Genomic DNA, 27308 nt, shown 5'->3' on the forward strand with positions numbered 1-27308 from the left:
ACCACACACACACACACACACACACACACACACACACACACACACACACACACACACACACACACACACACACACACACACACACACACACACACACACACACACACACACACCCTGCTGCTACTCTGTTCTTTTACTTATTATCTTATTATTGATCTCAATCCTATTGAGCACATCTGGGACCTGTTGGATCGGAGGGCTAGGGCCATTCCCAACAGAAATGTCCGGGAACTTGCAGGTGCTTTGGTGGAAAAGTGAGGTAACTTCTCACAGCAAGAACTGGCACATCTGGTGCAGTCCATGAGGAGGAGATGCACTGCAGTACTTAATGCAGCTGGTGGCCACACCAAATACTGACTGTTACTTTTGATTTTGACCCCCCCTTTGCTCAGGGACACATTATTCAATTTCTGTTAGTCACATGTCTGTGGAACTTGTTCAGTTTATGTCTCAGTTGTTTAATCTTAAGTTCATACAAATATTTACACATGTTAAGTTTGCTGAAAATATACGCAGTTGACAGTGAGAGGACATTTCTTTTTTTGCTGCGTTTATGTGCCTGCTAGCTACTACTTGCTAGCATCATTGACAAAAAGAGTTGGAACAAAGGACTCTTTTCAATCTGCTGAAGTGTTACAGATTCCACTATATAAATGTAAAGGTCATTTCCCATTGAACCGACATATGCAGCGTTTACCGTGAATGAGGTCTCTGCCAAAGCAGAGACTGCATGCAGCCTTTTAAATTTCAATCATGCAGTAAAGCTGAACTTCCATGATGCGGATTGAATAGAGCTAGCTAACAAGTGATTTTGGGCACTGATAAACAGCTTGTAGCTTGTGCTTTACGATAGTTTGAAAGCTTGCAGATGTAGACATGTTATTGAATACACTGACTAGTTTTCATGCATTTTTCTACTTGAGAATTACTGCATCAAACACCTTAGCTAAATGTAAAATAGCACGACTAAGACCTCCTCGGCAAAAACGTCAAAATTAATTACACATTTATTGATTTATCTTAGATTAATTCTCACTATTTTAAGGAAGTGGCTATGATGTTGCAACGGCGACTCAGGAGGGACAAACAACAGTACCTGCCAGGGTTCGATATGTGAACATAACACACATTGACATCAAACCACACCCCTAAGACAACTCTTGGCTTCAGTCATCACCGCTAGCATTTCTTAATGAGTAATCTTCAAAACGAGGCCAAATCAGGAAGTGCAGTTTCACTTTAAATTTCAATGGAGTTATAATGCCGATCTTCTGCGAAACCTCGGCGATACGGATTGAATATAACCCTTTGTGATACCTTATCCATAGCATTTCACACCTGAATCTAGAATTCTGTGAGCAAAGCATAACTTAATATTTTAACAGCATACAACTTGCTTATGATTACTGTAAATCATGGACTCATTCTGACCGGTATGGTGGACTGTCGTTCTCCATGAAAATAAATGCATAAATACCCATTCACAAAGTTAATTGAAAGGTCACAGAATAATATCCCTTTGCCGCCGTCGATGAATCAACCCCTGCATTGCTCAAATGTCTCTCGATAGAGCGATACTGAACTGAACCCAGACCCCCCCCACCGTGCGCTCTTTATATAACTTCCAATTTCCATCCCTGCCAGACGGATCAAATCCAGCCAGTCCTGCAGATTTCACAGCTTGCTCTGGCTGTGTGACTTCCTGTCACTATTTTGCACCGGATTGCTTTGATACAATCAAAAGCACTGAATGTAATTGGTGCAATCACCGTACACCAGATGTTGCCGTTAAACGACAATGTGAGGCACAAGGGATGTACACTACATGACCAAAGGTATGTGGACATCTGCACAGGGGCATTGTCATGCTGAAACAGGAAAGGGCCTTCCCCAAACTGTTGCCACAAAGTTGGAAGCATAGAATTGTCTAGAATGTAATTATATCATGTAGCATTTAGATTTCTCGTCACTGGAACTAAGGGGCATGGAACACTGGAACATGATTTCTCCTCCACCAAACTTGACAGTAGGCACTATGCATTGAGTAAGTAGCGTTATCCTGGCATCCTCCAAACTCAAATTCGTCCGCCGGACTGCCAGATAGTGAAGCGTGATTCATCACTCCAGAGAACTGTTCCAGTCCAATGGCGGCGAGCTTTACACCACTCCAGCTAACACTTGATATTGCGCATGGTGATCTTAGGCTTGTGGTGCAGCTGCTCGACCATGGAAACCCATTTCATGAAACTCTCGATGAACAGTTCTTGTGCTGACGTTTCTTCCAGAGGCAGTTTGGAACTCGGTGAGTGTGGCAACTGAGGACAGATGATTTTTACACGCTACGCGCTTCAGCACTCGCCGGTCCTATTCTGTGAGCTTGTGGCCTACCACTTCACGGTGGAGCGGTTGTTGCGCCTAGACTTTTCCACTTCACAATAACAGCACTTACAGTTGACCGGGGCAGCTCTAGCAGGATAGAAATTTGACAAACTGACTTGTTGGAAAGGTGGCATCCTACGGTGCCATGTTGAAAGTCACTGAGCTCTTCAGTAAGGCCATTCTGCCGACAATGTTTGTCTATGGGGATTGCATGGCGGTGTGCTCGATTTTATACACCAATCAGCAATGGATGTGGCTGAAATAGCCAAATCCACTAATTTGAAGGGGTGTCCACATACTTTTGTGTATGTAGAGCGAGCCTAAAATCATTCATCGATTGTTGACTTCCTAACTGGGAACACACACACACACACACACACACACACACACACACACACACACACACACACACACACACACACACACACACACACACACACACACACACCCTGCTGCTACTCTGTTCTTTTACTTATTATCTTATTATTGATCTCAATCCTATTGAGCACATCTGGGACCTGTTGGATCGGAGGGCTAGGGCCATTCCCAACAGAAATGTCCGGGAACTTGCAGGTGCTTTGGTGGAAAAGTGAGGTAACTTCTCACAGCAAGAACTGGCACATCTGGTGCAGTCCATGAGGAGGAGATGCACTGCAGTACTTAATGCAGCTGGTGGCCACACCAAATACTGACTGTTACTTTTGATTTTGACCCCCCCTTTGCTCAGGGACACATTATTCAATTTCTGTTAGTCACATGTCTGTGGAACTTGTTCAGTTTATGTCTCAGTTGTTTAATCTTAAGTTCATACAAATATTTACACATGTTAAGTTTGCTGAAAATATACGCAGTTGACAGTGAGAGGACATTTCTTTTTTTGCTGCGTTTATGTGCCTGCTAGCTACTACTTGCTAGCATCATTGACAAAAAGAGTTGGAACAAAGGACTCTTTTCAATCTGCTGAAGTGTTACAGATTCCACTATATAAATGTAAAGGTCATTTCCCATTGAACCGACATATGCAGCGTTTACCGTGAATGAGGTCTCTGCCAAAGCAGAGACTGCATGCAGCCTTTTAAATTTCAATCATGCAGTAAAGCTGAACTTCCATGATGCGGATTGAATAGAGCTAGCTAACAAGTGATTTTGGGCACTGATAAACAGCTTGTAGCTTGTGCTTTACGATAGTTTGAAAGCTTGCAGATGTAGACATGTTATTGAATACACTGACTAGTTTTCATGCATTTTTCTACTTGAGAATTACTGCATCAAACACCTTAGCTAAATGTAAAATAGCACGACTAAGACCTCCTCGGCAAAAACGTCAAAATTAATTACACATTTATTGATTTATCTTAGATTAATTCTCACTATTTTAAGGAAGTGGCTATGATGTTGCAACGGCGACTCAGGAGGGACAAACAACAGTACCTGCCAGGGTTCGATATGTGAACATAACACACATTGACATCAAACCACACCCCTAAGACAACTCTTGGCTTCAGTCATCACCGCTAGCATTTCTTAATGAGTAATCTTCAAAACGAGGCCAAATCAGGAAGTGCAGTTTCACTTTAAATTTCAATGGAGTTATAATGCCGATCTTCTGCGAAACCTCGGCGATACGGATTGAATATAACCCTTTGTGATACCTTATCCATAGCATTTCACACCTGAATCTAGAATTCTGTGAGCAAAGCATAACTTAATATTTTAACAGCATACAACTTGCTTATGATTACTGTAAATCATGGACTCATTCTGACCGGTATGGTGGACTGTCGTTCTCCATGAAAATAAATGCATAAATACCCATTCACAAAGTTAATTGAAAGGTCACAGAATAATATCCCTTTGCCGCCGTCGATGAATCAACCCCTGCATTGCTCAAATGTCTCTCGATAGAGCGATACTGAACTGAACCCAGACCCCCCCCACCGTGCGCTCTTTATATAACTTCCAATTTCCATCCCTGCCAGACGGATCAAATCCAGCCAGTCCTGCAGATTTCACAGCTTGCTCTGGCTGTGTGACTTCCTGTCACTATTTTGCACCGGATTGCTTTGATACAATCAAAAGCACTGAATGTAATTGGTGCAATCACCGTACACCAGATGTTGCCGTTAAACGACAATGTGAGGCACAAGGGATGTACACTACATGACCAAAGGTATGTGGACATCTGCACAGGGGCATTGTCATGCTGAAACAGGAAAGGGCCTTCCCCAAACTGTTGCCACAAAGTTGGAAGCATAGAATTGTCTAGAATGTAATTATATCATGTAGCATTTAGATTTCTCGTCACTGGAACTAAGGGGCATGGAACACTGGAACATGATTTCTCCTCCACCAAACTTGACAGTAGGCACTATGCATTGAGTAAGTAGCGTTATCCTGGCATCCTCCAAACTCAAATTCGTCCGCCGGACTGCCAGATAGTGAAGCGTGATTCATCACTCCAGAGAACTGTTCCAGTCCAATGGCGGCGAGCTTTACACCACTCCAGCTAACACTTGATATTGCGCATGGTGATCTTAGGCTTGTGGTGCAGCTGCTCGACCATGGAAACCCATTTCATGAAACTCTCGATGAACAGTTCTTGTGCTGACGTTTCTTCCAGAGGCAGTTTGGAACTCGGTGAGTGTGGCAACTGAGGACAGATGATTTTTACACGCTACGCGCTTCAGCACTCGCCGGTCCTATTCTGTGAGCTTGTGGCCTACCACTTCACGGTGGAGCGGTTGTTGCGCCTAGACTTTTCCACTTCACAATAACAGCACTTACAGTTGACCGGGGCAGCTCTAGCAGGATAGAAATTTGACAAACTGACTTGTTGGAAAGGTGGCATCCTACGGTGCCATGTTGAAAGTCACTGAGCTCTTCAGTAAGGCCATTCTGCCGACAATGTTTGTCTATGGGGATTGCATGGCGGTGTGCTCGATTTTATACACCAATCAGCAATGGATGTGGCTGAAATAGCCAAATCCACTAATTTGAAGGGGTGTCCACATACTTTTGTGTATGTAGAGCGAGCCTAAAATCATTCATCGATTGTTGACTTCCTAACTGGGTCCAAATGCAGCAACTGTTCTGAGGTTTCTGTACCTGATTGATAGAGGCAAGGTGCTATCTAAAAATCAATGACTATGTGATGATGATGCAGGTAAATCTTTATTTCACACAGTAACCTACTATTGAAATGAAATCTGAGGAACTAAAATGGAAAAAGACATGGAATACAGTCTTATCTAAGGAAATCATTCAAGCAATCAGGGGGTAACACTATAAACCTCAATGGGGGAGGGGGGGGGGGTAACCCATGCAGATCTACTAGGAAGTGAGCAGACAGGTATATGGTCTGGACACAAACAAGGTTAAAAAGATTCCAATTTGTTCCATCTGTTCTCACTGAATGAAGGGTAGTAAACTTATACATACAAATAGGCCTACTCATATTTTTGTAAGTTCTGTACGGCTCATCAAATAGGAGAACAGGCATCAAAAGAACATGACATCCATAGAACACTAATTTCAAAGCATAAATTAGAACTTTATTTAATTATTACAATATTACAAAAAGAGTAGCACAACTCTCACGCTTTTGCGTCTTATCTGTCGTACAGCCAGAGTGATTCGTAAAAGAAAGGCTTATTGGGCCTTCTTCCATTTCACAGCAACAGTAAAAGGAACAAAGAGGAAAAATAAGATTTAAATAACAAGAAAATCAAGTATTATAAATAGTCACAAGTGAAGCTTTGAAACTTTGATTTTTTTTGTTACAACCCAGTAACTACACATAGATTTAAAATATAATTACAAAATATTACTCCATTTCTTGTTTTCATTTAAAAAAAAGAATCTAAGGAATTGCTTTTTCTATTCAACAAAAACGGTATAAAAAAAAATGTTTAACAGAAATTGCTGTTCCTCTGTATGTATCCTTGCAATCTTTCAATCATAATTTTTGATTTTCATTATAACCATGCTTGTTTTCAAAGGAAAGTCCAAGGACCAAATACTTAAGGCTTTTTAAGGGCTGTTTGGGAGGGAGGTGAACAGAATGTGGATGTCAGTGTCCACCCACTCTCACATACAGACACACACTAGCACATACAAAACACACGTTTACACTCAACCCACGTCAGCAGGCATCATTCTCACAGACACACACACACTACACTTTAAAGTTAGAGTAGTATAGTAGGTAAGCCAGTGTACAATAAAATAAACAATGCATTTGCTGTTTAACTCCAAGTGATCTTGCAAGTGATCAATTTGGTCTCTTCAAGCACACTTCATATCAGAATCAGTAGCAACTAGACCTAACTTAATGATAAATAAAACATTTAAAAAAACTTGGGATCAAAACTCTGCTTTTGGTTCATTGTTAGTTTCTAATATAATATTAGTAAGAATTATATTTCTACCACTCCAGTAGTAAGGTTTAGTCCTGATAACTAGCCCCCTCCCTTCACTAAACAACTGCCAAACAGAACTTTGCATCTCAACAATTCAAGTAATAGTTTTCGGGTTTACCAAAATTATAGGAAAAAATGTAACCAACATAAAATGGCACATATTTTAAAAAGTGTTTTTCCTTGTCAATTATGTGACTTTGGCCATTTCAGGATTCAGACAGAATGAACAGATTTTATTTTTTTCCCACTCCATTTAAATAAAAATATGTTATTCCACAATCATGTTGCCAACCTCAATTGGCAATGGTGACAAAATGGATTGTAACAGACACCTGAATTCATTGCAGCATTTTGAGCAAGAGAGCATCGGTTGGTTGGCTCCCCCAGTCAGTCCCCACATTAAATTGCTCCCTGCAGGATCTAGATGTCAATACAGTATATATCTATACTCTGTACAAACATCAACCTGATTAGATACTTCGATGATAGACAGGAATCAACCTTGAACAGTGGGTGACCTGATTCATAAAACAGTCCTATTACACAAATAAATAAATACGTTAAAAGAAAAAGAAGCCTCTTTGTACATGTGCATATGGCAAGTCTCTCCGTCTGTACTTTGTAGTGTCCAGTGACTGACAGTTCCACACTGAACCATTCACTAATTATCTCGTCTATGTGGTGATTTAAAGAGGAAAATATATATATATATATATGCTTTTAATTTCGATGTCACAACGAGATTCACATGTAAACATAATAAGTGAAAATTAGCCACTTGTCCAATAAAACTAGTCGGAGCGGAGAAATCCCCACACGACCCTGCAAAAACATCAAGATCCTTATGAGAATGTGTTTTCTTTCCTCCATCAACGATCAGTGCATTTTCATCCATCGTCTGCAGGAGACATCTTTTATGCTTAAAAGAAAAAAACTCTTAGGACAGATCTGAAGTAAAAATAACTCTGTATCCTCAGATCCAGGCACACTGACAGACAGGTAGGATGGGAAAAAAAGGTAGGGAATGACGACAATCACATACATAGGAAACGTTCCCTAGAGGGTGCCTACTGAAAGCACTCATTTACAAAATCAATTGATCACTTGCAAGATTGACTACAAAAAAGGAAAACACTGCTCTTTATTAAATATATTTGTCTTTTTTTTTAATGTCAGTGTTCATTTTTACTTAATTGTATTGTATTTCATGTTTTTCCATTCTTAAGACTAAAAGAAGAAGGTTCTTGTTTTTGATAACGGCTGTATAGACAATGCCGGCCATAGCTTATCTTATCTGTACCCTGGGTGCTGGATCTGAGTGGTTCTGCCGTCCCCTGGGCCAACCTCGGGCCCCACCCTGTTCATTGGTGGCCTATGCATCTTGCCTATCAGCCCAAGATTCTGATCTCGGAAGCAGGGCGTCTGAAAGTCCCCGCCCAAGTAATCTGCTGTTTTCATCAGACTAGTCTGGCTGGAGGAGGAGGAAGAGGAGGTGGAGCCGCCGCCCCCGGGCCTGTAATGGCCTCCCCCAGGGGGCCCACCGCAGTCTAGCGTGGTGGTTCCCCCTGAGGCCCCCCCATGGAACGGCATGGCCAGGTCCTGAGACCCAGAGCTGTCGCTGTTGGGCGTGGGCAGGATGCTGCTGTTCCACACAGCGTGTGGCTGGAAGTAGTGGCCACCATTGGTGTAGTGGGTCAGTGGACCCCCAGGCATGCCGTTGTTGTTGATGGGAGGAGAGGGGGTGGGCTTCTCTATAGGAGGCTTCAGGCTGTATGAATGGCCCCCACACAGCTCCGGGGGGTAGCCCATTCGAGAAGGGTACTTGCAGGGGTGGCCCCCACCGTCCTGCTGCATGTGCTGTAGATAAGCCAACTGGTGTTGGTTCCAGCGCATCTGCTGCTGCTGTTGGTGATTATGTTGTTGTTGTTGATGCTGCTGCTGTTGTAAATGCCGTTGGTGTTGCTGTTGTAAATGCTGTTGGTGTTGCTGTTGTAAATGCTGTTGGTGCTGCTGTTGTAAATTATGTTGGTGTTGCTGCTGTTTGAGATCATTGTGGTAAACATGCATCCTGTTCATGGCAGCCATGTTGTTTTGGGGGTTAGCGGGGACAGCAGCCTTGTCTGCGGGACACATGATGCAGTTGGGGTGTGGGGGCACGCCGGGGAGGCAGGCGTTGGTGTGCGGGTTGCTGTGCATGGAAACCCTGGAGCAGGCGTTGTTGAAGAGGTTGCGGCTGATGGGGCTGGGGTTGGCAATCTGGCCCTCACACATGGAGGTGGCTCCAGCCCCCTGGGCCCGGGCTTGGCAGAACTGGTTGATCTGGTGCACGATGCTGCTCAAGTCTGGCTGGCGACTCTGGTTCAGGCCAGCAGCCATGGTGAGCGGAATGGTTGAGGTAGAGACTGTAACGTTAGGCGGTGCGTCGGCATCGGGCAGCTTCCGGCCACCCTGCAGTCCAGGAGGTGGCTGCCCCTGCTGCTGAAGGTGCTGCTGCTGTTGGAGCAAGAGGGTGAGACCAGAAGGAGGCTGGGGATGAACCAGTGCTTGGGGGTGGGACAGTGTCTGGGGCCTGGGCAGCCCCTGTTGCGGATGCTGCTGTTGGGGCATGCAGGGTGGGTGTCTGAGGCCCTGCTGCTGCTGGGGGTGGGTCTGTTGTAGAGTCTGTGGGTGAGTCTGACACGCAAGTTGAGGGTTCAGGCTCTGCTGAGACTGGGACCCGCCCTGGCCTTGGGAAGGGGGTTGGTGAAGGTTTAAAGTGCTGGCCGAGACAGCTGCTGTAAAGGGCCCCCGAGGACCAGGGGGATTCATGAGGACCCCAGAGGGGTGCAGGCGCGACCGGCTGCCGTCAAAGTCTTTGAGGATGCCCTTGACGACAGGCACCTTGACGATGGCAAGGAGGCCGGCCTTGGCGTTGGCCTGAGAGGGGGGGTAGGGGCTGTAGCGCTGGCCTGAAGTATCCAGCCCGTTGACTGTGCGGCGCACGTGGTTCCTCTGGGGGACCTTGACACTGTTGGGGAAGATCTTGATGGTCAGGGGGTTGTTGGCAATCTTCTTAGCATAAGCATCCAATTCCGCAGGGGTTGGATACTGAGCGGATCTCATCCTCTGTGTAGTGTCCCCTGGGGTGACAGAGACAGAAAGATAGAGAGGTGGGTGGAGAGAGGGAGAGAGAGCACAGGGGGGAATGACAAAGGGGGGGAGAGAGAGAAATGTTAACGCAGGTAAAAAGCTAAATGTCAGGTTTCTCGTCAGAGGAGCAGATGTGTGGTAATCTGACCGGAGGTTCTAAGGTTCTCTTCTGAGAAGAACGGAACCGGACTGACTTCAACAACATTCTCACATTCCAAATCTCAGCACTTCCCCTAATATCAAAAACAGCACAGTGCTCTCAACTCATATCTCACAAGGACACAATAGAAGCTGAACCCCAAATGGCACCCTATTCTCTTTATAGTGCACTACTTTTGGTCAAAAGTATTGCAGTATATAGGGAATAATGTGACATTTTGGATGCATACAGAGAGTTTGATCTTGACTGGATTCCCCGAAGCAAGCAACACATTCCAATCTCTGTTCCTATTCTGAAGTGCCGTAGTTGAGGTTTACGTTCAGTCAGTAATGGGTCATTATAAATTATAGCTAACAATAAGTGTGTGTGAGATGTGAATCAGAGAGTGACAAGGAAGAAAGGACTTACTTTGCCTGCTACTGATTCCCAGACTAAACAAGGCAACAGTAAATATGTCGTCCACCACGAATGATGAAGCGCCCCCCCCCTTGGGCCAATTGAGATATCGCGTGTGACTAACATATTTCAGTGGATTACTATAGCTCCTGCCTTGGGCCAATCAGTGTAATTTTGTAAATTCTGGATCTCGATGGTAAGACACATAATTCACCCAAGTTTCGAAAAAATCTGGCCAGAGTTGTACGAGATCTTGCATGCGACTAACGTATGAACGAAAGGACGGACAAGACAGATCCACAGTCCCCTCCCCAATTTCATTGTGGGAGAAAACAAAGAGGAGTGAGGCAGAAAGGGAGAGGAGGCAGTGTTGGTCCCCTGTGTCTGCCAGGGGGATAGTTCTCCTCTGTGTCAAATAGGGAGGGAGGGGGGTAGGGAGGGAATGAGGGAGCGCAAGAGGCAGAGAGAGAGAGGCAAAGAGAGAGAAAGTGCGAGAGAGGTAGAGAAAGAGCGGAGCAGGTCCATGACAGCAGACAGTAATCACACAGCGTCTCTCTGATCTCTGGAACACCACTGAGCCCTCAGCCCTCTGACTGAGACATTTGTTACAGCTACTAAGCACCTCACTGGCTATATTTAACAATGCCCCAGTGTGTCTGAAGATGCTGTAGTTTGAGTGTGTGTATGTTTGTGTTTGGGGGAGTGTAAGACTGATAAGGTGTGTGTTTGACATGTGCATTCAGGTGCCCTTGAGTATGTCGTGTGTGTGTTCAGCATGTGCTAAGGTGATGGCGTGTTTCTGTCACTCGGTGAGACTCATTTTCTTTCCCCAACTGTAAAAGTCAGTTATAATGTAATATGAGAGAGAGGGGCCTGCCTCCAGCCATTGTGATCTGGGTTGAGGAGAGCAGAGGTTCTGTATGCAACCTCACCAAGCCTCCCCTCCTCAGGCTGAGCCCTGGGTCTCAAACCCGGTCACCTTTCCTGCCCCAGTCAGCCAGCCTGACCTACATACATACACACACATGCAGTCACGTCCCAAATTACAACCTATTCCCTACATAGTGCACTACTTTTGACCAGGGCCCAAAGTGCCATTTTGGATACACCAACAGATAGTGAGACACAGGCAGTCCCACAGTGATGCCTTTTTAAAACACTGTCTGAACCAAAGTGAACCCTCATCTTTTAACATCCAAGCCATACATTCTTATATTTAGTTATTCTATTCAATTACTATATCTAGTACAACATCCTTCTATTAAATACGTGGGTAAAAAAATTAAAAAAATTAAAAAATTAAAAAAAGAGGGTGGCTAGATCTGTCTTTTACTGGGGACGAAATGTCTAAAATGTCAAGTAATGCTACCGGGTTCCATCGCAGACTCATCTCCTAATGTGGATGTGAATGGGTTTTAGTCTTTCCACAAGCTGTAATTCTCTCTCCATCTACCTCTCCTCTCCTCAGCCTCACAGGCAGCATGCAGTGAGTGGGCTAGGCAGAGTGGCACTAGGCAGAGAGCTGAGCTGTGAAGACTGGCACGGTGGTGTCACAATGCTAAGGGGCTAATTAATCCGCTCTCTTTTTTTAAATGCACAGGAAAAAAAGGGTGGCAATGAGATGGGCCCCATCGATGAGGATGGGGGCGTGCTCTCTCTTCTGTCTCCTGTTGTACACGATAAACTGTTTATTTTTGTTGACGTTGAGGGAGAGGTTATTTTCTGGGCACCTCCCTCTAGCCTCGTTGCGGTCAGTAATCAGGCCTACCACTGTCGTGTCGTCAGCAAACTTGACGTTTGAGTTGGAGTTGTGCGTGGCCACACAGTAATGGGTGAACAGGGAGCACAGGAGGGGGCTGAGCACACCCCTGGAGGCTCCAGTGTTGAAGATCAGTGTGGTGGAAGTCTTGTTGCCTACCCTCACCACCTGGGGTCAGCCCGTTAGGAAATCTAGGATCTAGTTGCACAGGGAGCATTTCAGACCCAAGGCCCGAGCTTAGTGACGAGAATGGAGCGCACTACGGTGTTAAAATCTGAGTTGTAGTCGATAAACAGCATTTCAGATAGGTATTCCTCTTGCTGGGTGAGATAGGGAGGTGTACAGTGCAACGGCGGGTGAGCTGTTGAACTGAGACTGTTTGGAATCATCCATGTTTCCAGTTACTTTACTGTGGTTAAATGCGGAGGTTCATGCTTAAAGTTTTGCGTGAATGCTGCCATCTATCCACGGTTTCTGATTAGGGTATGTTCTAATCGTCACTGTAAGAATAACATCCTCTATGCACTTCCTGATGAACCCAGAGACAGTCGGTGTATTCGTCAATGTTATTGCCAGAGGGGCCCAGTCCGTGATCAAAATAGTCCTGTAGCATGGATTCCAAAATTAATAATTTTTGCCCGCAAAAATCACAAAAAAAACCTAACGAAATCCTGGAGGGACTGCCCAATGGAGGAACACATAGGAAAAGTATTTCACAGTCAGTAACACACACAACTGTTTTTACCAAACAATATTTAAACTGTAGGGGGGCCAAATGCTAGCTGGCTCATTCATTTCTCTCTCAAGACAAGAGTGACTTAACAAATCTCTTACTGTTTAAATTATGTGGACATAGGGAATGTAGTTGTGATCTACTTCAGATCTCCGTATCTTTCCATGTAGCCCCTTCGGTAAAGTAGCTGCGTGTATAGAGTAAAATTGTTCTCCCGGCTCCATTTGTTGTACTTCTCTCTACATGCTTCCTTCTCTGTGCTGTGGAGGAATCGTGGGGCCATTTCCACTTTCCAAGCTGCTGAGGTTAACGATCGCTCTCCCAACAGCATCAGACTCAGTCTGAGAGCAGGTATCGTGTGTGTGTGTGTGTGTGTGATCTCATCTATTTAAAGTCACTCTTCAGTCTCTCTCCCCAATAATAAATAAAGCTGCTGCGCTAGCCCTATACTACGAGTGTAGTTTGAGGAGTTAACTTGTCAACTAGGAGTTCAAACGGTACCACAGAAGTGGCTCACCTTTCAGCCAGCTACATTTGTATTTCAACGAATCCTTCAGATCTAACCTGCTCCAGGCAGGCTAACTCAGGGCTTATTACAATGAACCGGAATTAAATGTCTGAGCTGTGAGTTGAAGACCAATGAAGTCAGATTCCCTCCCTCTCAAAGATTGAGTCAACATAAACTTCATTTGTGGAAGACAACTGATTAAATATTCATCAAATGTGTTTTTGTGTGTTAAAAAATAGTAAATGGTCAAATACCTATCACATTACAGATTTAGAAATGACAAATGCATTTGAAACTTCCCGCACAGTTAAACTTTTGTATGACTTAATATAATTATTTTATTGATAGGAATGGGAAAAAAGGTACTCGTTCATTGATAAACCAAATCAAACTTCTACTTTCAGTCCCTACTGCTTTGATGTGCATTACACAGCAGCGCAGCAAGCGACAGACATTATTACAGAGTGGACCTTTTTAAAACCAAGCTTGTTCCACTGTACTCTGTCACATGCCTGCCAGAGGAGAGGAGGAACAGAACAACATGGCGGACGTTGGCACTTAGTGAGACTCCCCCTCGCTTGGCACTGTGCTCCTGGGGGTAGGCGGATTACAGTGATTCTGAAATTACAGTCTTGATGAGCCATAGATGGAGAGAGAGTGTTTTATAACACACAAACCTGCTGCAGGAACTAGCTAGAGGGAGATCTCTGTGCCTCAGGGAGAGGGAGAACAGAGGGGAGGGGGAGATCTAAATCAAGCTGGTCTTTTGGGGTATGCCCTGGGTTGGGTCTGATCAATAATGCACAGGGAACGTAATCTAAAAGCTTTCCCACACTGATCGTTGGATTCAGTCTTTTAAGATAATTAGATGTCACACTGTGCGATGTTACCAAATACAATTTTTTGATATCAACCTAGACAGATTGTACGACTTGCTTGTTCTGTAGAGACATTGTGCGATTGGCTTGTGAGGCTATGTAAGCCGACGTAGGCTACGTCAAGTGCAGCGGTGTATTAGATCTGCGCATGTGCCAGCACCAGCCAGTATGCATCTTAGAAATAGTTTTCATATACAAACTTTATATGTCCGAACTCAGAATTAAATAGGCTTCCCAAAAATAACATGGCCGCTATGGTAAAAAGTTTATTTTGATTGGCGATTGCCCATTTATCAAAATCCCATCAGGTGGCCTGATTTCAGATGTTATGTAAACAAGATTATTAGGGAAATCATTTGTCTTGCAAAGCATGTAAACGTTTAGATCATACTATTATATTAATCGGACTATTCAAAATCGTATTATTGTGAGCATACTCAGTGTAGGTTGTGTTCCTATTGGTCAGTCACCAGGATCGGCTCGTAACACCAGCCACACTACACGATTAAGGCTACATGTTTTTGCCAGAACTTTGTCAGAGCCTACGGCCGCACGTAGTGCTACTTATAATCGGCAGACCTCGACCCTGTCACAATGAGAGTGCCAAGACACTCCACAATCTTTTACGGCCAAAGAATTTGCACACGACGTGAACATTATGTCTGGACTGCAAAATCGTGGCATAAGATGGCCAACATCGTACAGTCGGAGAGCTTGGATAGGAGATTTGAGAAGCTTTCTACAGGACTTGGCACCAGTTCTGAGGGACCAAAAAGAAAGGAGAAAACATTAATGGGTGTCCATTGTTCAAAACAACATGCATCTGTTACTCCTGTTTGGTTGTACATTTTAGGCAATGTAACCATCATGTGATCGTAAACCATAGGAATCTCAGAAATGAATTCAATAACAGCAAATACCGAAAATATTTAGGACTATCGACTGAAGTGTGCGTGAGAGAGATATGTCACCTGGGGTTGGGAGAGAGGGGGTGGGGGTATCACATGTTGAGACAGGTGAGACTGTGCGAGAAGGGTGTGTTGCTCACAGATGGGGAGAGGATGTTCACAGCTTTCTGTAAGTATAATTTTTATTTCTCAACTCAATTTTTAGCTCAATAGCAACTATTTTACAAACAAGATATTTGATATGGCTTTGACATACATAAAGTGCGAAATGCACATTGGCCATTGCATAGGCCTCATTGGGTGCTAGGCTACAACTGCAAAATGTGTTTGTTTTTTACATTACATGTGCTGTTAAGATTAATACATGGCTACTAGCAGCGGGTATTATCTTTAGGGTTAGTGATATAGCTAATGTGCTTTGAGTTTCCCCAAAAATTTGCCCCAAATAAATTAGCCTACGATATTAGAGCACAAAGATTTTAGATTGTAGTGGACAAAGACGAAAAGAACATTGACAGGGCCAAATGCAGGGCAACACGCTATTCAGGTAGGATGCAATTTTGGAACTTTTATTTTTTTATTTTTCCGTATTAATAATCATTCGTTTTATTATCATAATTATTATTGTTTTCATTATTATTGTAGGCCTGTTTATTCATCTAAACCAGTTCTTTAAAATATGGAACATGTGTTTTGTTTCATTCTGTTCAGACATTTGTTTGCTAAATTAAGTTTAATCTGTCTTTAATTGTGTCCCCGTATTTACACTGAATAAAAACAACACAACTATTTCAAAGGTTACTGAGTTACAGTTCATTTAAGGAACTCAGTGAATTTGAATACATTCATTAGGTGCTAGTCTATGGATTTCACCTCATGCAGCACAACACCTCCTTCGCATAGAGTTGATCTGGCTGTTGATTATGACCTGTGGAATGTTGTCCCGCTCCTCTTCAATGGCTGTGCGAAGTTGCTGGATATTAGCGGGAACTGGAACACGCTGTCGTACACGTCGATCCAGAGCATCCCAAACATGCTCAATGGGTGACATGTCTAGTGAGTATGCAGGCCATGGAAAAACTGGGACACAACTTACAGAAATTGTTCCCAACATTGACATCAGCAAACCCGCCCGCCAAACACGACGCCATACACGCTTGTCTGCCATTTGCCCGGCACAGTTAAAACCAAGATTCATCTGTGAAGAGCACACTTCTCCAGCATGCCAGAGGCCATCGAAGTGGAGCATTTGCCCACTGAAGTCGGTTACGACGCCAAACTGCAGTCAGGTCAAGATCCTGGTGAGACCGTTTCTGACATCTTGTACAGAAATGACTCGGTTGTGCAAACCCACAGCTTCCTCAGCTGTCTGGGTGGCTGGTCTCAGACGATACTACAGGTGAAGAAGCCGGATGTGGAGGTCCTGGGCTGGCGTGGTTACACGTGGTCAGCGGTTGTAAGGCCGGTTGGATGTACTGCCAAATTCTCTAAAACAACATCAGACTCGACTTATGGAAGACAAATTCATATGAAATTATCTGGCAACAGTTCTGGTGGACATTTCTGCAGTCTGCATGCTAATTGCGCGCTCCCTCAAAACTTGAGACATCTGTGGCATTGTGTTGTGTGACAAAACTGCACATTTTACAGTGGCCTTTTATTGTCCCCAGCACAAGGTAAACCTGTGTAATGATCATGCTATTTAATCAGCTTCTTGATATGCCACACCTGTCAGGTGGATGGATTATCTTGGCAAAAGAGAAATGCTCACTAACTGGGATGTAAACAAATTTGTGCATTTTAGAGAAATAAGCTTTTTGTGCATATGGAATTTGAGAATTTATTTCAGTTCATGAAACATGGGACCAACAGTTGTTGCATTTATATTTTTTGTTCAGGATAGCTTATAAGTAGGACTGTTGTAAAATAAATATCATTAGCCTATTGCTGTCATTTGTTGGGTATGGTAGGCACTAGCCTTTTTTGTAATTGTTGCAATATAGCCCATTCAAAACTTTTGTGACAGTTTAAACCAGTTCGCAATTGGATTTTGTTCTTCTGTTGAGCCATTTTCTTGCACAAAATGAAGTTACAACTGCAATGTTGTGTTTGCCACAACATATTATCCTGCTCATATTTTCCCTATAAACAATGGTTTGACTTACTTCTGATATTACCCTAATAAAGTTGAGAAAGTTTTTAAGCTTTTTTTTTTTTTTTTAGCTGTTAAGTTTTGGTGTGGTTATTAGCCTATTATACTGCAGGCTTGTGTTATGAATCAAATCAAATCAAATTTTATTTGTCACATACACATGGTTAGCAGATGTTAATGCGAGTGTAGCGAAATGCTTGTGCTTCTAGTTCCGACAATGCAGTAATAACCAACAAGTAATCTAGGTAACAATTCCAAAACTACTACCTTATACACACAAGTGTAAGGGGATAAAGAATATGTACATAAAGATATATGATGATGGTACAGAGCGGCATAGGCAAGATACAGTAGATGGTTATGAGTGCAGTATATACATATGAGATGAGTATGTAAACAAAGTGGCATAGTTAAAGTGGCAAGTGATACATGTATTACATAAAGATTCAGTAGATGATAGAGTACAGTATATACATATACATATGAGATGAATAATGTAGGGTATGTAAACATTATATTAGGTAGCATTGTTTTAAAGTGGCTAGTGATATATTTTACATCATTTCCCATCAATTCCCATTATTAAAGTGGCTGGAGTTGAGTCAGTGTGTTGGCAGCAGCCACTCAATGTTAGTGGTGGCTCTTTAACAGTCTGATGGCCTTGAGATAGAAGCTGTTTTTCAGTCTCTCGGTCCCAGCTTTGATGCACCTGTACTGACCTCGCCTTCTGGATGATAGCGGGGTGAACAGGCAGTGGCTCGGGTGGATGTTGTCCTTGATGATTTTTATGGCCTTCCTGTGACATTGGGTGGTGTAGGTGTCCTGGAGGGCAGGTAGTTTGCCCCCGGTGATGCGTTGTGCAGACCTTACTACCCTCTGGAGAGCCTTACGGTTGTGGGCGGAGCAGTTGCCGTACCAGGCGGTGATACAGCCCGACAGGATGCTCTCGATTGTGCATCTGTAGAAGTTTGTGAGTGCTTTTGGTGACAAGCCGAATTTCTTCAGCCTCCTGAGGTTGAAGAGGCGCTGCTGCGCCTTCTTCACGATGCTGTCTGTGTGGGTGGACCAATTCAGTTTGTCTGTGATGTGTACGCCGAGGAACTTACTACCCTCTCCACTACTGTTCCATCGATGTGGATAGGGGGATGTTCCCTCTGCTGTTTCCTGAAGTCCACAATCATCTCCTTAGTTTTGTTGACATTGAGTGTGAGGTTATGAGCATCGGTGCGCATCGGTGCGCAGTGAGCATCGGTGCGCCAACTGACTCAGAGGAAGAAAGTTTTAGGACTACCATAATTACTCCTATAATCTAACAATGCTTATCTTTATAAAAAATATTTGGATTGAAAATGTACGAATTAGCCTCCTTCCGTACACCAATTTCTGTATTGCAAGGTGGTATAACGCCGCTGCTACATGTGTACTGCCTTTAAAAGACCTTGGGTCTTGAAAACGGAATGAATGACTTGTGTGTGTGTGTGTGTGTGTGTGTGTGTGTGAGTGAATGAGTGAGTGGGAATGAATGACTTGTGAGTGAGTGAGTGAGTGAGTGAGTGAGTGTGTGTGTGTGTGTGAGAGAGAGGGAATGAATGACGTGTGAGTGAGTGAGTGAGTGTTTGTGTGTAGGAGAGTAGAGTAGAGACCCTTACATTTCTGAAGTCCAGTGTTCATCTGCGTGTGGGAAAGAAGCTGGAGGGAGAGGTCACCTGGCCCTGGCAGGCAGGCCAGCATTTCACACAGACACTAATGCAACATGGGACATCCGTTGCTACTCACACTGCAGAGAGAGAGGGAGGAAGAGAGAGGACAGGAGAGAGGTCAGAACTCAAACATAACTGCAGGGACACATATGCTACATAGAGATAGTTCAGGGAGGACACAGTTACCTTTCAATTAGAAAGTGTTTCACACCTGGAGCATCAGGTAGAGGTGACATTTGATGTGAATAACAACTTAAATTAAAACATCAAACAGCCAAGGTAAAACGTGGGGCAGACTCTTCCCCCAGGCCTTGGGAGGTTTAGAATTACTATGTCACAGAGTCAACCCTGCCCCACCCCTTCAAAAGCAAGTGAAATCGCAAAAAAGCGTCACCACCCTTCTACAACACACCATTTGCATATACTTTTTTAGTTGTAAAAAAGCAAACTTCTCCTTTAATGACAGATATGAACTCCACTCACAAAGAACCCACTCCAGAGAGCAATAGTAGGAACATGGCAGTAGGTAACACATCAATACTACGGTCTAGGGCTGGGCGGTATACCGTATTTTACTATACACACACACCGGTATTTATGCAAGGACCGAGTTTTTAACTTTACCTTCTATAAGGGTATTTGAATGTTTGGTTTGTTAAATGTGATATACCGTGTGTAACGTCCATTTATATAGGTTACTCCGCTACTGTAGTCATCCATCTCTGCTCTCTCTCCATACCTCTTTCCACAGAACTAGTCCCACCCTGTTGCTTGACCACGAGCCACGTTCGTTCAGTCTGCATGGTCAATGCAGCACATGTAACATTGATCTTAATATAAATCCACAAGCGCTCTATAATTACAATATTAGTTTGTGTTTCTTACATCTGCAAACAGCTAGTTTGTATTTTTTTAGCAAGTTAAGCTAAAGTGTTAGCCACTAATGCTAATCGCTAGTTAGCGATTAGCTAGCTAATAAAAGTACTGAGTCAGAGCAAACGTAGCTAGCTAATACAGCTTGATACCAGTACTGGTGGAGGCTTAAATAAGCATGTTGTTTGTGCAACAGTATCTTCTAAATCAAAAGAGGAATAGGCGAAGCATGAATATTTTGGTTATATGAAAAATATTTAATGTAGACAAAGATTATAGGGTCCCCTAGGAAACACTGAACATCACTTTGGTGCCTACCCTATCACAAAACTCTTCCATGGCATTTTCATTCGGTATGTCAAACACTGCATTCAAAGTGCCCACTATTATTTATATTCTAACTATATAATTATAATAAACATTATATTTCCATGATTCCAAAAGTTAATCCAAGTGTTTTGATCTAAATCGCAATATTTGGTTAAAAATAAGGTCTAGTATTTTTGCCCATATTGTGGCAGTGTGGAAATGATCTGAAATGAGTGCAGGAAATACAGAAATTGATGGAAATGCAATAAATTATTTTAGGTTGAATTTGAATTGAACAGTATAAAACAATCCGAATGAAGAAAGACCCATTGAAATAATTTAGAATGTGTTTCCAATCTAGGGTCACACACTACTCAAAGAAAATGTATAACTTTTATTAATCAAAAACATAAAATACCATCATAAATTTGAAAAATACCATGATATGCTATTTTGGCCATATCGCCCAGCCCTACTACAGTCCAACAGCCACAACAGGAGTACATTTAGGGGATATCAAACAATGGAGTAGAGAGACCGTATAAAATTCAATAAATAACAAGGTACTTTAATAATGAGAGGCTGTATGTGTGTGAGAGATTGCCACCCAGTAACATCAGCAGAGAGAACATATTTAATTGCAGACTGCTTCACTTAGTTACAGTATTAAAAACACCACAGATGCTTGTACTGAAGAACAGTCAGGGAGCAAATTAAGTCGACAGAGTGTGTTGCCCCGTGCCCTTCTCCTTTGCTGCTGTGTGGCATCAGAACAAACACCGGAGCACAGACAAACACACACACACCGCGTTGTTATGAGGAAGGAAATTACCCACAAAACAACCTTGGCATGGCCGTCTGCCGCAGGGTGCCGGCTTAAAAGTGTCTGTCCCCTGTAGAAGGAGAGAGAGGGTGAGATGAACTCCCTTTAAGAACACAGGAGCTGAAAAAGGTCAGGATGACAGCTCATTTAAAATCCTCCCTGGGAGGGGAAACAAAACACGCCTTAATGAAGCTGGCAATTACACACACACAGAGAGGTGGAAGGGAGGTTAGAGCTGGGGGAGGCTTGACGGAGATAATGGGCGGTAGAGGGAGTGCACTTTCTTCACACCACCAGACAGATCATGGATTTGATGCTGTTCCGTTCTATGTGGCAAGGGGTGATGCTGCGTCATCCTCCCTGACACACCCCCCCCTCTCCTCCCTCAGTCCTGCACACTCTTCTTCCTGATTTACAGCCTGACCAGTGGCCAACCATATGGCAGCAATCCCTGCCATTGATTCAAAGTGTCACCACGCATTAACTTTAATTGGCCTGATAGGTTGGTTTTTCCTCCCGGTAAGGATTTGAGGAATAGAAGATTTCAGCACCGGTCTTACAGCTGCAAGGAAGATCCCCACCCCCCCACCCCCTCTTTCCATTCATTCATCTTAGTGATAATATTTTTCTGCAAGGATGACAATCTTTTCAAGAACACAAAAGGCATTGGGGTGGAGGTAGTCAACCTCACATCAACTGCAGACGTGTGGTTGCAGGTGTTTCAAGAAGAATATAGATAGACGAGGATGGGAGGGTTCAGTCAAAACAAGATCTCAATTTATTGGTTTGTTGCGTACACACCCAGAGGAATGCATCAACACACACACACACACAAACCAGGGCTTGACATTAACTTTTTTAGCCACTTGTTCAGACAAGTAGGACAGATTTTTTTGCAAAAAAACATGGGCCAAAAACGTGACTTTACATTTTGCTGTATGATGCAAGGAACCACTTCACAAAATAAAATGCATGTTAAATCACTGGTATTGACAATGGAAGGCTGCTGGTCTCTGATCCCATATATTATATATGCTACAGTTGTGGCTTTGAGCAAGGCACTTAACAAAACGAAGAAGTGGATCGTGGACTTCAGGAGACAGCAGAGGGAGCACGCCCCCATCCACATTGATGGGGCCGCAGTGGAGAATGTGAAAAGCTTCAAGATCCTTGGCGTACACATCATTGAAAATCTGAAATGGTCCACCCACACAGCCAGTGTGGTGAAGGTGGCTCAACAGCACCTCTTCAATCTCAGGAGGCTGAGGAAATTTGGCTTGGCCCTTAAGACACTTCTTGGCCCTCAATCTTTTACAGATGCACCATTGAAATAATCCTGTTGGGCTCTCCAGAGGGTGGTGTGGTCTGCCCAATGCATCACCAGGCGCACACTGCCGGCCCTCCAAGACATCTATAGGACCCGGTGTCACAGGAAGGCCAAGAAAATCAAGGACCTCAGCCACCCGAGCCACGGCCTGTTCACCCCGCTATCATCCAGAAGGCGAGGTTAGTTCAGGGGCATCAAAGCTTGGACCGAGAGACTGAAAAACAGCTTCTATTTCAAGGCCATCAGACTGTTAAATAGTTACTACTGGCTGTCCTCCACCCAGTACCCTGCCCTGAACTTTTGTCACTGTTACTAGCCGGCTACCACCCGGTTACTGAACCCTGCACCTTAGCGCTTTATGTTTTTTGCAACTGCACTTGAAGTAACTTTCAAAGTTCTTGAAATGTTCCAGATTGACTGACCTTCATATCTAAAAGTAATGTTGGACTGTCGTTTCTCTTTGCTTATTTGAGCTGTTCTTGTCCAAATACGGACTTGGTCTTTTACCAAATAGGGCTATATTTTGTATACCACCCCTACCTTGTCACAACACAACTGATTGGCTGAAACACATTAAGAAGGAAAGAAATTCCACAAATTAACCTGTAACAAGGCACACCTGTTAATTGAAATGCATTCCAGGTGACTACCTCATGAAGCTGGTTGACAGAATGCCAAGAGTGTGCAAAGCTGTCATCAAGGCAAAGGGTGGCTACTTTGAAGAATCTGTAGGTGTGTCCAAACTATCTATATATATATACACACACACACCCACACAGTACCAATCAAAAGTTTGGACACAACTACTCAATCAAGGGTTTCTTTATTTTTACTATTTTCTACTTTGTAGAATAATAGTGAAGACATCAAAACGATGAAATAACACATATGGAATCATGTAGTAACCAAAAAAGTATTAAACAAATTATATTTTAGATTCTTCAAAGTAGCTACCCTTTGCCTTGATGACAGCTTTGCACACTCTTGGGATTCTCTCAACCACCTTCATGAGCTAGTCACCTGGAATGCATTTCAATTAACAGGTGTGCCTTGTTTAAAGTTCATTTTTGGAATTTCTTTCCTTCTTAATGCATTTGAGCCAATCAGTTACCTTGTTGAGCCAATGCCTATCTTGTTGTAGGGGTGGAAAAAAGAGAAAAGACAGTCCATCATTACTAAGACATGAAGGTTAGTCAATCCCGAAAATGTCAAGAACTTTGAAAGTTTCTTCAAGTGAAGTCACAAAAACCATCAAGCACTATGATGAAACTGGCTCTCATGAGGACGAGGACCACATCAGGAAAGGAAGACCCAGAGTTACCTCTGCTGCAGAGGATAAGTTCATTAGAGTTAACTGCACCTCAGATTGCGGCCCAAATAAATGCGTCACAGAGTTCAAGTAACAGACAACTGTTCAGAGGAGACTGCATGAATTAGGCCTTCATGGTGAATTGCTGCAAAGAAACCAATACTAAAAGGACACTAATAATAAGAAGAGACTTGCTTGGGCCAAGAAACACAAGCAATGGACATTAGACTGGTGAAAATCTGTTCTTTGGTCTGCCGAGTCCAAATTTGAGAATTTTGGTTCTAACCGCCGTGTCTTTGTGAGAAGCAGAGTAGGTGAACAGATGATCTCCACATGTGTGGTTCCCGCCGTGATGCATGGAGGAGGAGGTGTGATGGTGTGGGGGTGCTTTGCTGGTGACACTGTCAGTGATGTTTAGAATTCAAGGCACACTTAACCAGCATGGCTACCACAGTATTCTGCAGCGATACGCCATCCCACCTGGTTTGCGCTTAATGAGACTATTATTTGTTTTTCAACCCGACAATAACCCAACACACCTCCAGGCTGTGTAAGGGCTAATTGACTGAGGAGAGTGATGGAGTGCTGCATCAGATGACCTGGCCTCCACAATCACCCGATCTCAACCCAATTAAGATGGTTTGGGATGAGTTGGACCGCAGAGTGAAGGAAAAGCAGCCAAGTGCTCAGCATATGTGGGAACCCCTTCATGAATGTTGGAAAAGCATTCCAAGTGAAGCTGGTTGAAAGAATGCCAAGTGTGTGCAAAGCTATCATCAAGGCAAAGGGTGGCTACTTTGAAGAATCTAAAATATGCATTATTTCATAGTTTGACGTCGTCCATATTATTCTACAATGTAGAAAATAGTAAAAATAAAGAAAAACCCTTGAATGAGTGCACACACCTACACTTTTGACTGGTACTGTATGTGAGAACACATAGTCAGATGGAGAGAGAGCAGCTGGAGTAGCAGTGTTCTCTGGGGTGTTCCATGTCTCCATCATCGCCATTAAGTCAAGGGACTGAAGGGTAGCATAGGCTGAAATGAACTCTGCGTTCTTGACCGCAGATCGGCATTTCCAAACGCTGCCGGAGACCAGGAATTCTTAAGGATAAAATATTTTCCGTGGAGCTCCTTGTCATTTAGGATATTCTAAGAATATCTTTGAGAGTGGGGAACATTGTCAGAAGTACTGAATAGAGGAGAATACCAGCGTTCCAACGGTGTCAGAATTACACCCAATTCTGAGCACTTGAGACAGTTTTACAACTTGAGTGTGCAGCATTGGTTTCATCAACTGTGCACCCGTATCAACTGCATGTCAGCCATTTGTGGTTATAGACGAGTGCTGGTGGAACGTTTTTTAGTACATCGGAATGACAATTACATTAATACATGCAACTAGCTAAATATTTAACTAGTGAGGTAGCCAATTTAAAGCATATTGTGTCGTTTTGCTGGTTATCTAGTTAGTTTGCTGTAGGCTTGGGCGACATACTATTATACCGCATACCGGGGTATTTGGATATAGCCATGGGATGTTTTACAACACCATTGAAACTATTTTATGTTCTTTTTTATGAATTTGAATATTTGTAGCTACTTTTAAGTAAATACCTGCAGTGAACTTGTGCAATACGCTAGACGATAAAGATTGTGTTCTTCATTCTACGTCACATAATTTGTCATTATGAAGTTTACTGGTTGTCCCCAGTCACTTAGTGTTTGTTTGTAAGCACACAATGACAAGAGACTGGAGCCTTTAGTAGCTAGTTAGCCATGTAGCTCAGTGGTTACGGTCACTTGGTAACAGCAGAGAATCCCCCCTGGATCAAGAGTCTTGCTGTTTAATATTTATTTTCTGCATGCAGCACACAGTTTTTTGTTACTTGAATAACTTTAAGAGTCTGTCCTGCAAATACTTTCGGTCAGAGACACAAAATGTTTGCAATGTGCTCATTAGCATTTAGTTAGCATTCTCTATTGGATTTTACATGCATCCGTTTGTTTTGCTAACCTTTGGATTACAGAGGATCAGTGAGGTTTGAAAATGGTGCCCCTTGTGTTCAGTGCCGGTATTACTGAATATCCTGACATGGCAATCTGGATAACACCCAAGTGCACTGGCACACGCAGGGGATGCATAACACTATGCCTTTTTCAGGATTTTCATGACTAACAATTAGCTATAACTGGGCAAATAACTCACTAACTAGCAATGAATATCAACCACAGTAGGCTGACTTTGATCAAGAAAATGCAGGCCTCCAATAATTCTACTCCGAAGCGCTATGCAGAGATTGGTAGGACAGTGCACAACACATGGCAACTGGAGGACACTTTGAACCCATTTTGATTGGAGTAGCCTAGTTGTTTGACATTGTGATTTTTGTGGGAATTTATTTTACTTGTCCATTCAGACAACTTAAATCTATAATCTGCTTGTCCAATTGTTTTGGGGGGGGACTTCCTTTGCACACAAACACACCTCCACCACAGCGCCCCTGAATGTCAGAAAACTGGGGAGCGCAGAAGCAAAGGTCAGTCTATGGTAATGCTCCAGCTGACACTCTGCTCTATAGTGGTAGAGAGACTACAGCAAGAGATGATGAAACCAGACAGACAGGCAGACAGAAAGACACAGGGCATTGGTCTCCTACCCAGTGACTAGGCCACATCAACTTGAAATACATATATCAGACAGAAAAAAAACACAGGGTCTTTCAACAACACAAACACTCAGAAAGTGCAGTAAGACCGTTGTTGACAGTCAGGCTCTCTCTAGCACAGCTTTGAGTTATCAGATGCTGCAGCTTCCTAAGATCAGGGCTCCTCCTCACCACATCCCTGTTCCCCGTGTGTGTGCGTGGCCTCTGCTACGCCAACGGATTCCTAATTGCCCACATGGTATAACCCAGGTGGGTTAGATTGGTATGATATGGACTTTACTCTGCAGTGACCCAGGCAGGCACCTGTATCCAGATGGATTACAAGCCTTACTAGCTGCAATTGATTGTGTCAACATCCCTACATAGCTAACCTTGCAGAACATACTGCAAACCATATTGAATACCATTTTATGCACAGTGTACACAATCAGCCTGCAAAAGTGACTTTATTGTGGGAATTACAATGCCGTTAGCTAGCTTACTGGCTAATACAGTACTATCCGTTGCCCATTTCAAAACTACTGTAATGTTTAACACAGCTAGACTTTGCTCGCTGAATGAACACAAAATGTGGAAGTGGGATTTTGACTGGACTATACAAGCTTATTCGATGCTAGCTATCTGATTTGTCAATGTGGACATCATGCATTTAGATCTGATGCCCCGGACAATGTGAAAATCACTGTGATATAGCCTACAGCTGAATGAGCTGGAAAACATATGCAAGTGGATGTTTGACCAGACTATACAGCTTGTTAATAATGATTGTTAGTATTTTATTGTTTTTCCCCTTTCAAATTGGTAGTTTTAGCTTTTACTTTATTCACTTCTTGATCAGGATCTAGATCAAAAAGCCATGAATAAAGCAGGTGTGCT

The 27308-nt window shown here is 43.3% G+C and overlaps 1 protein-coding gene across 10 annotated transcripts in view; it reads right to left on the minus strand.

Annotated features, from left to right (window-relative positions):
• Positions 1 to 5531: 5531 nt before the first annotated feature.
• The window catches only part of LOC139423126 (protein FAM222B-like), a 73891-nt gene continuing 52114 nt past the window's right edge, over positions 5532 to 27308 (minus strand). For 4 of the 10 annotated variants that reach the window (XM_071174800.1, XM_071174798.1, XM_071174799.1 and 1 more), the window contains exons 3-4: positions 19070 to 19197; positions 5532 to 9916 (exon numbers count right to left, since the gene is read on the minus strand). In XM_071174800.1, the coding sequence (XP_071030901.1) occupies positions 8088 to 9916; positions 19070 to 19151 (1911 nt within the window). In that variant the 5' untranslated portion in view covers positions 19152 to 19197 and the 3' untranslated portion in view covers positions 5532 to 8087. Of the gene's footprint in view, positions 9917 to 19069; positions 19198 to 21138; positions 21196 to 27308 lie in introns of all 10 variants that reach the window. The other 6 variants (XM_071174804.1, XM_071174802.1, XM_071174807.1 and 3 more) reach the window with 4 other exon arrangements.

Source organism: Oncorhynchus clarkii, chromosome 12 (genome assembly GCF_045791955.1).
Source record: "Oncorhynchus clarkii lewisi isolate Uvic-CL-2024 chromosome 12, UVic_Ocla_1.0, whole genome shotgun sequence".
Classification (NCBI taxonomy): domain Eukaryota; kingdom Metazoa; phylum Chordata; class Actinopteri; order Salmoniformes; family Salmonidae; genus Oncorhynchus; species Oncorhynchus clarkii.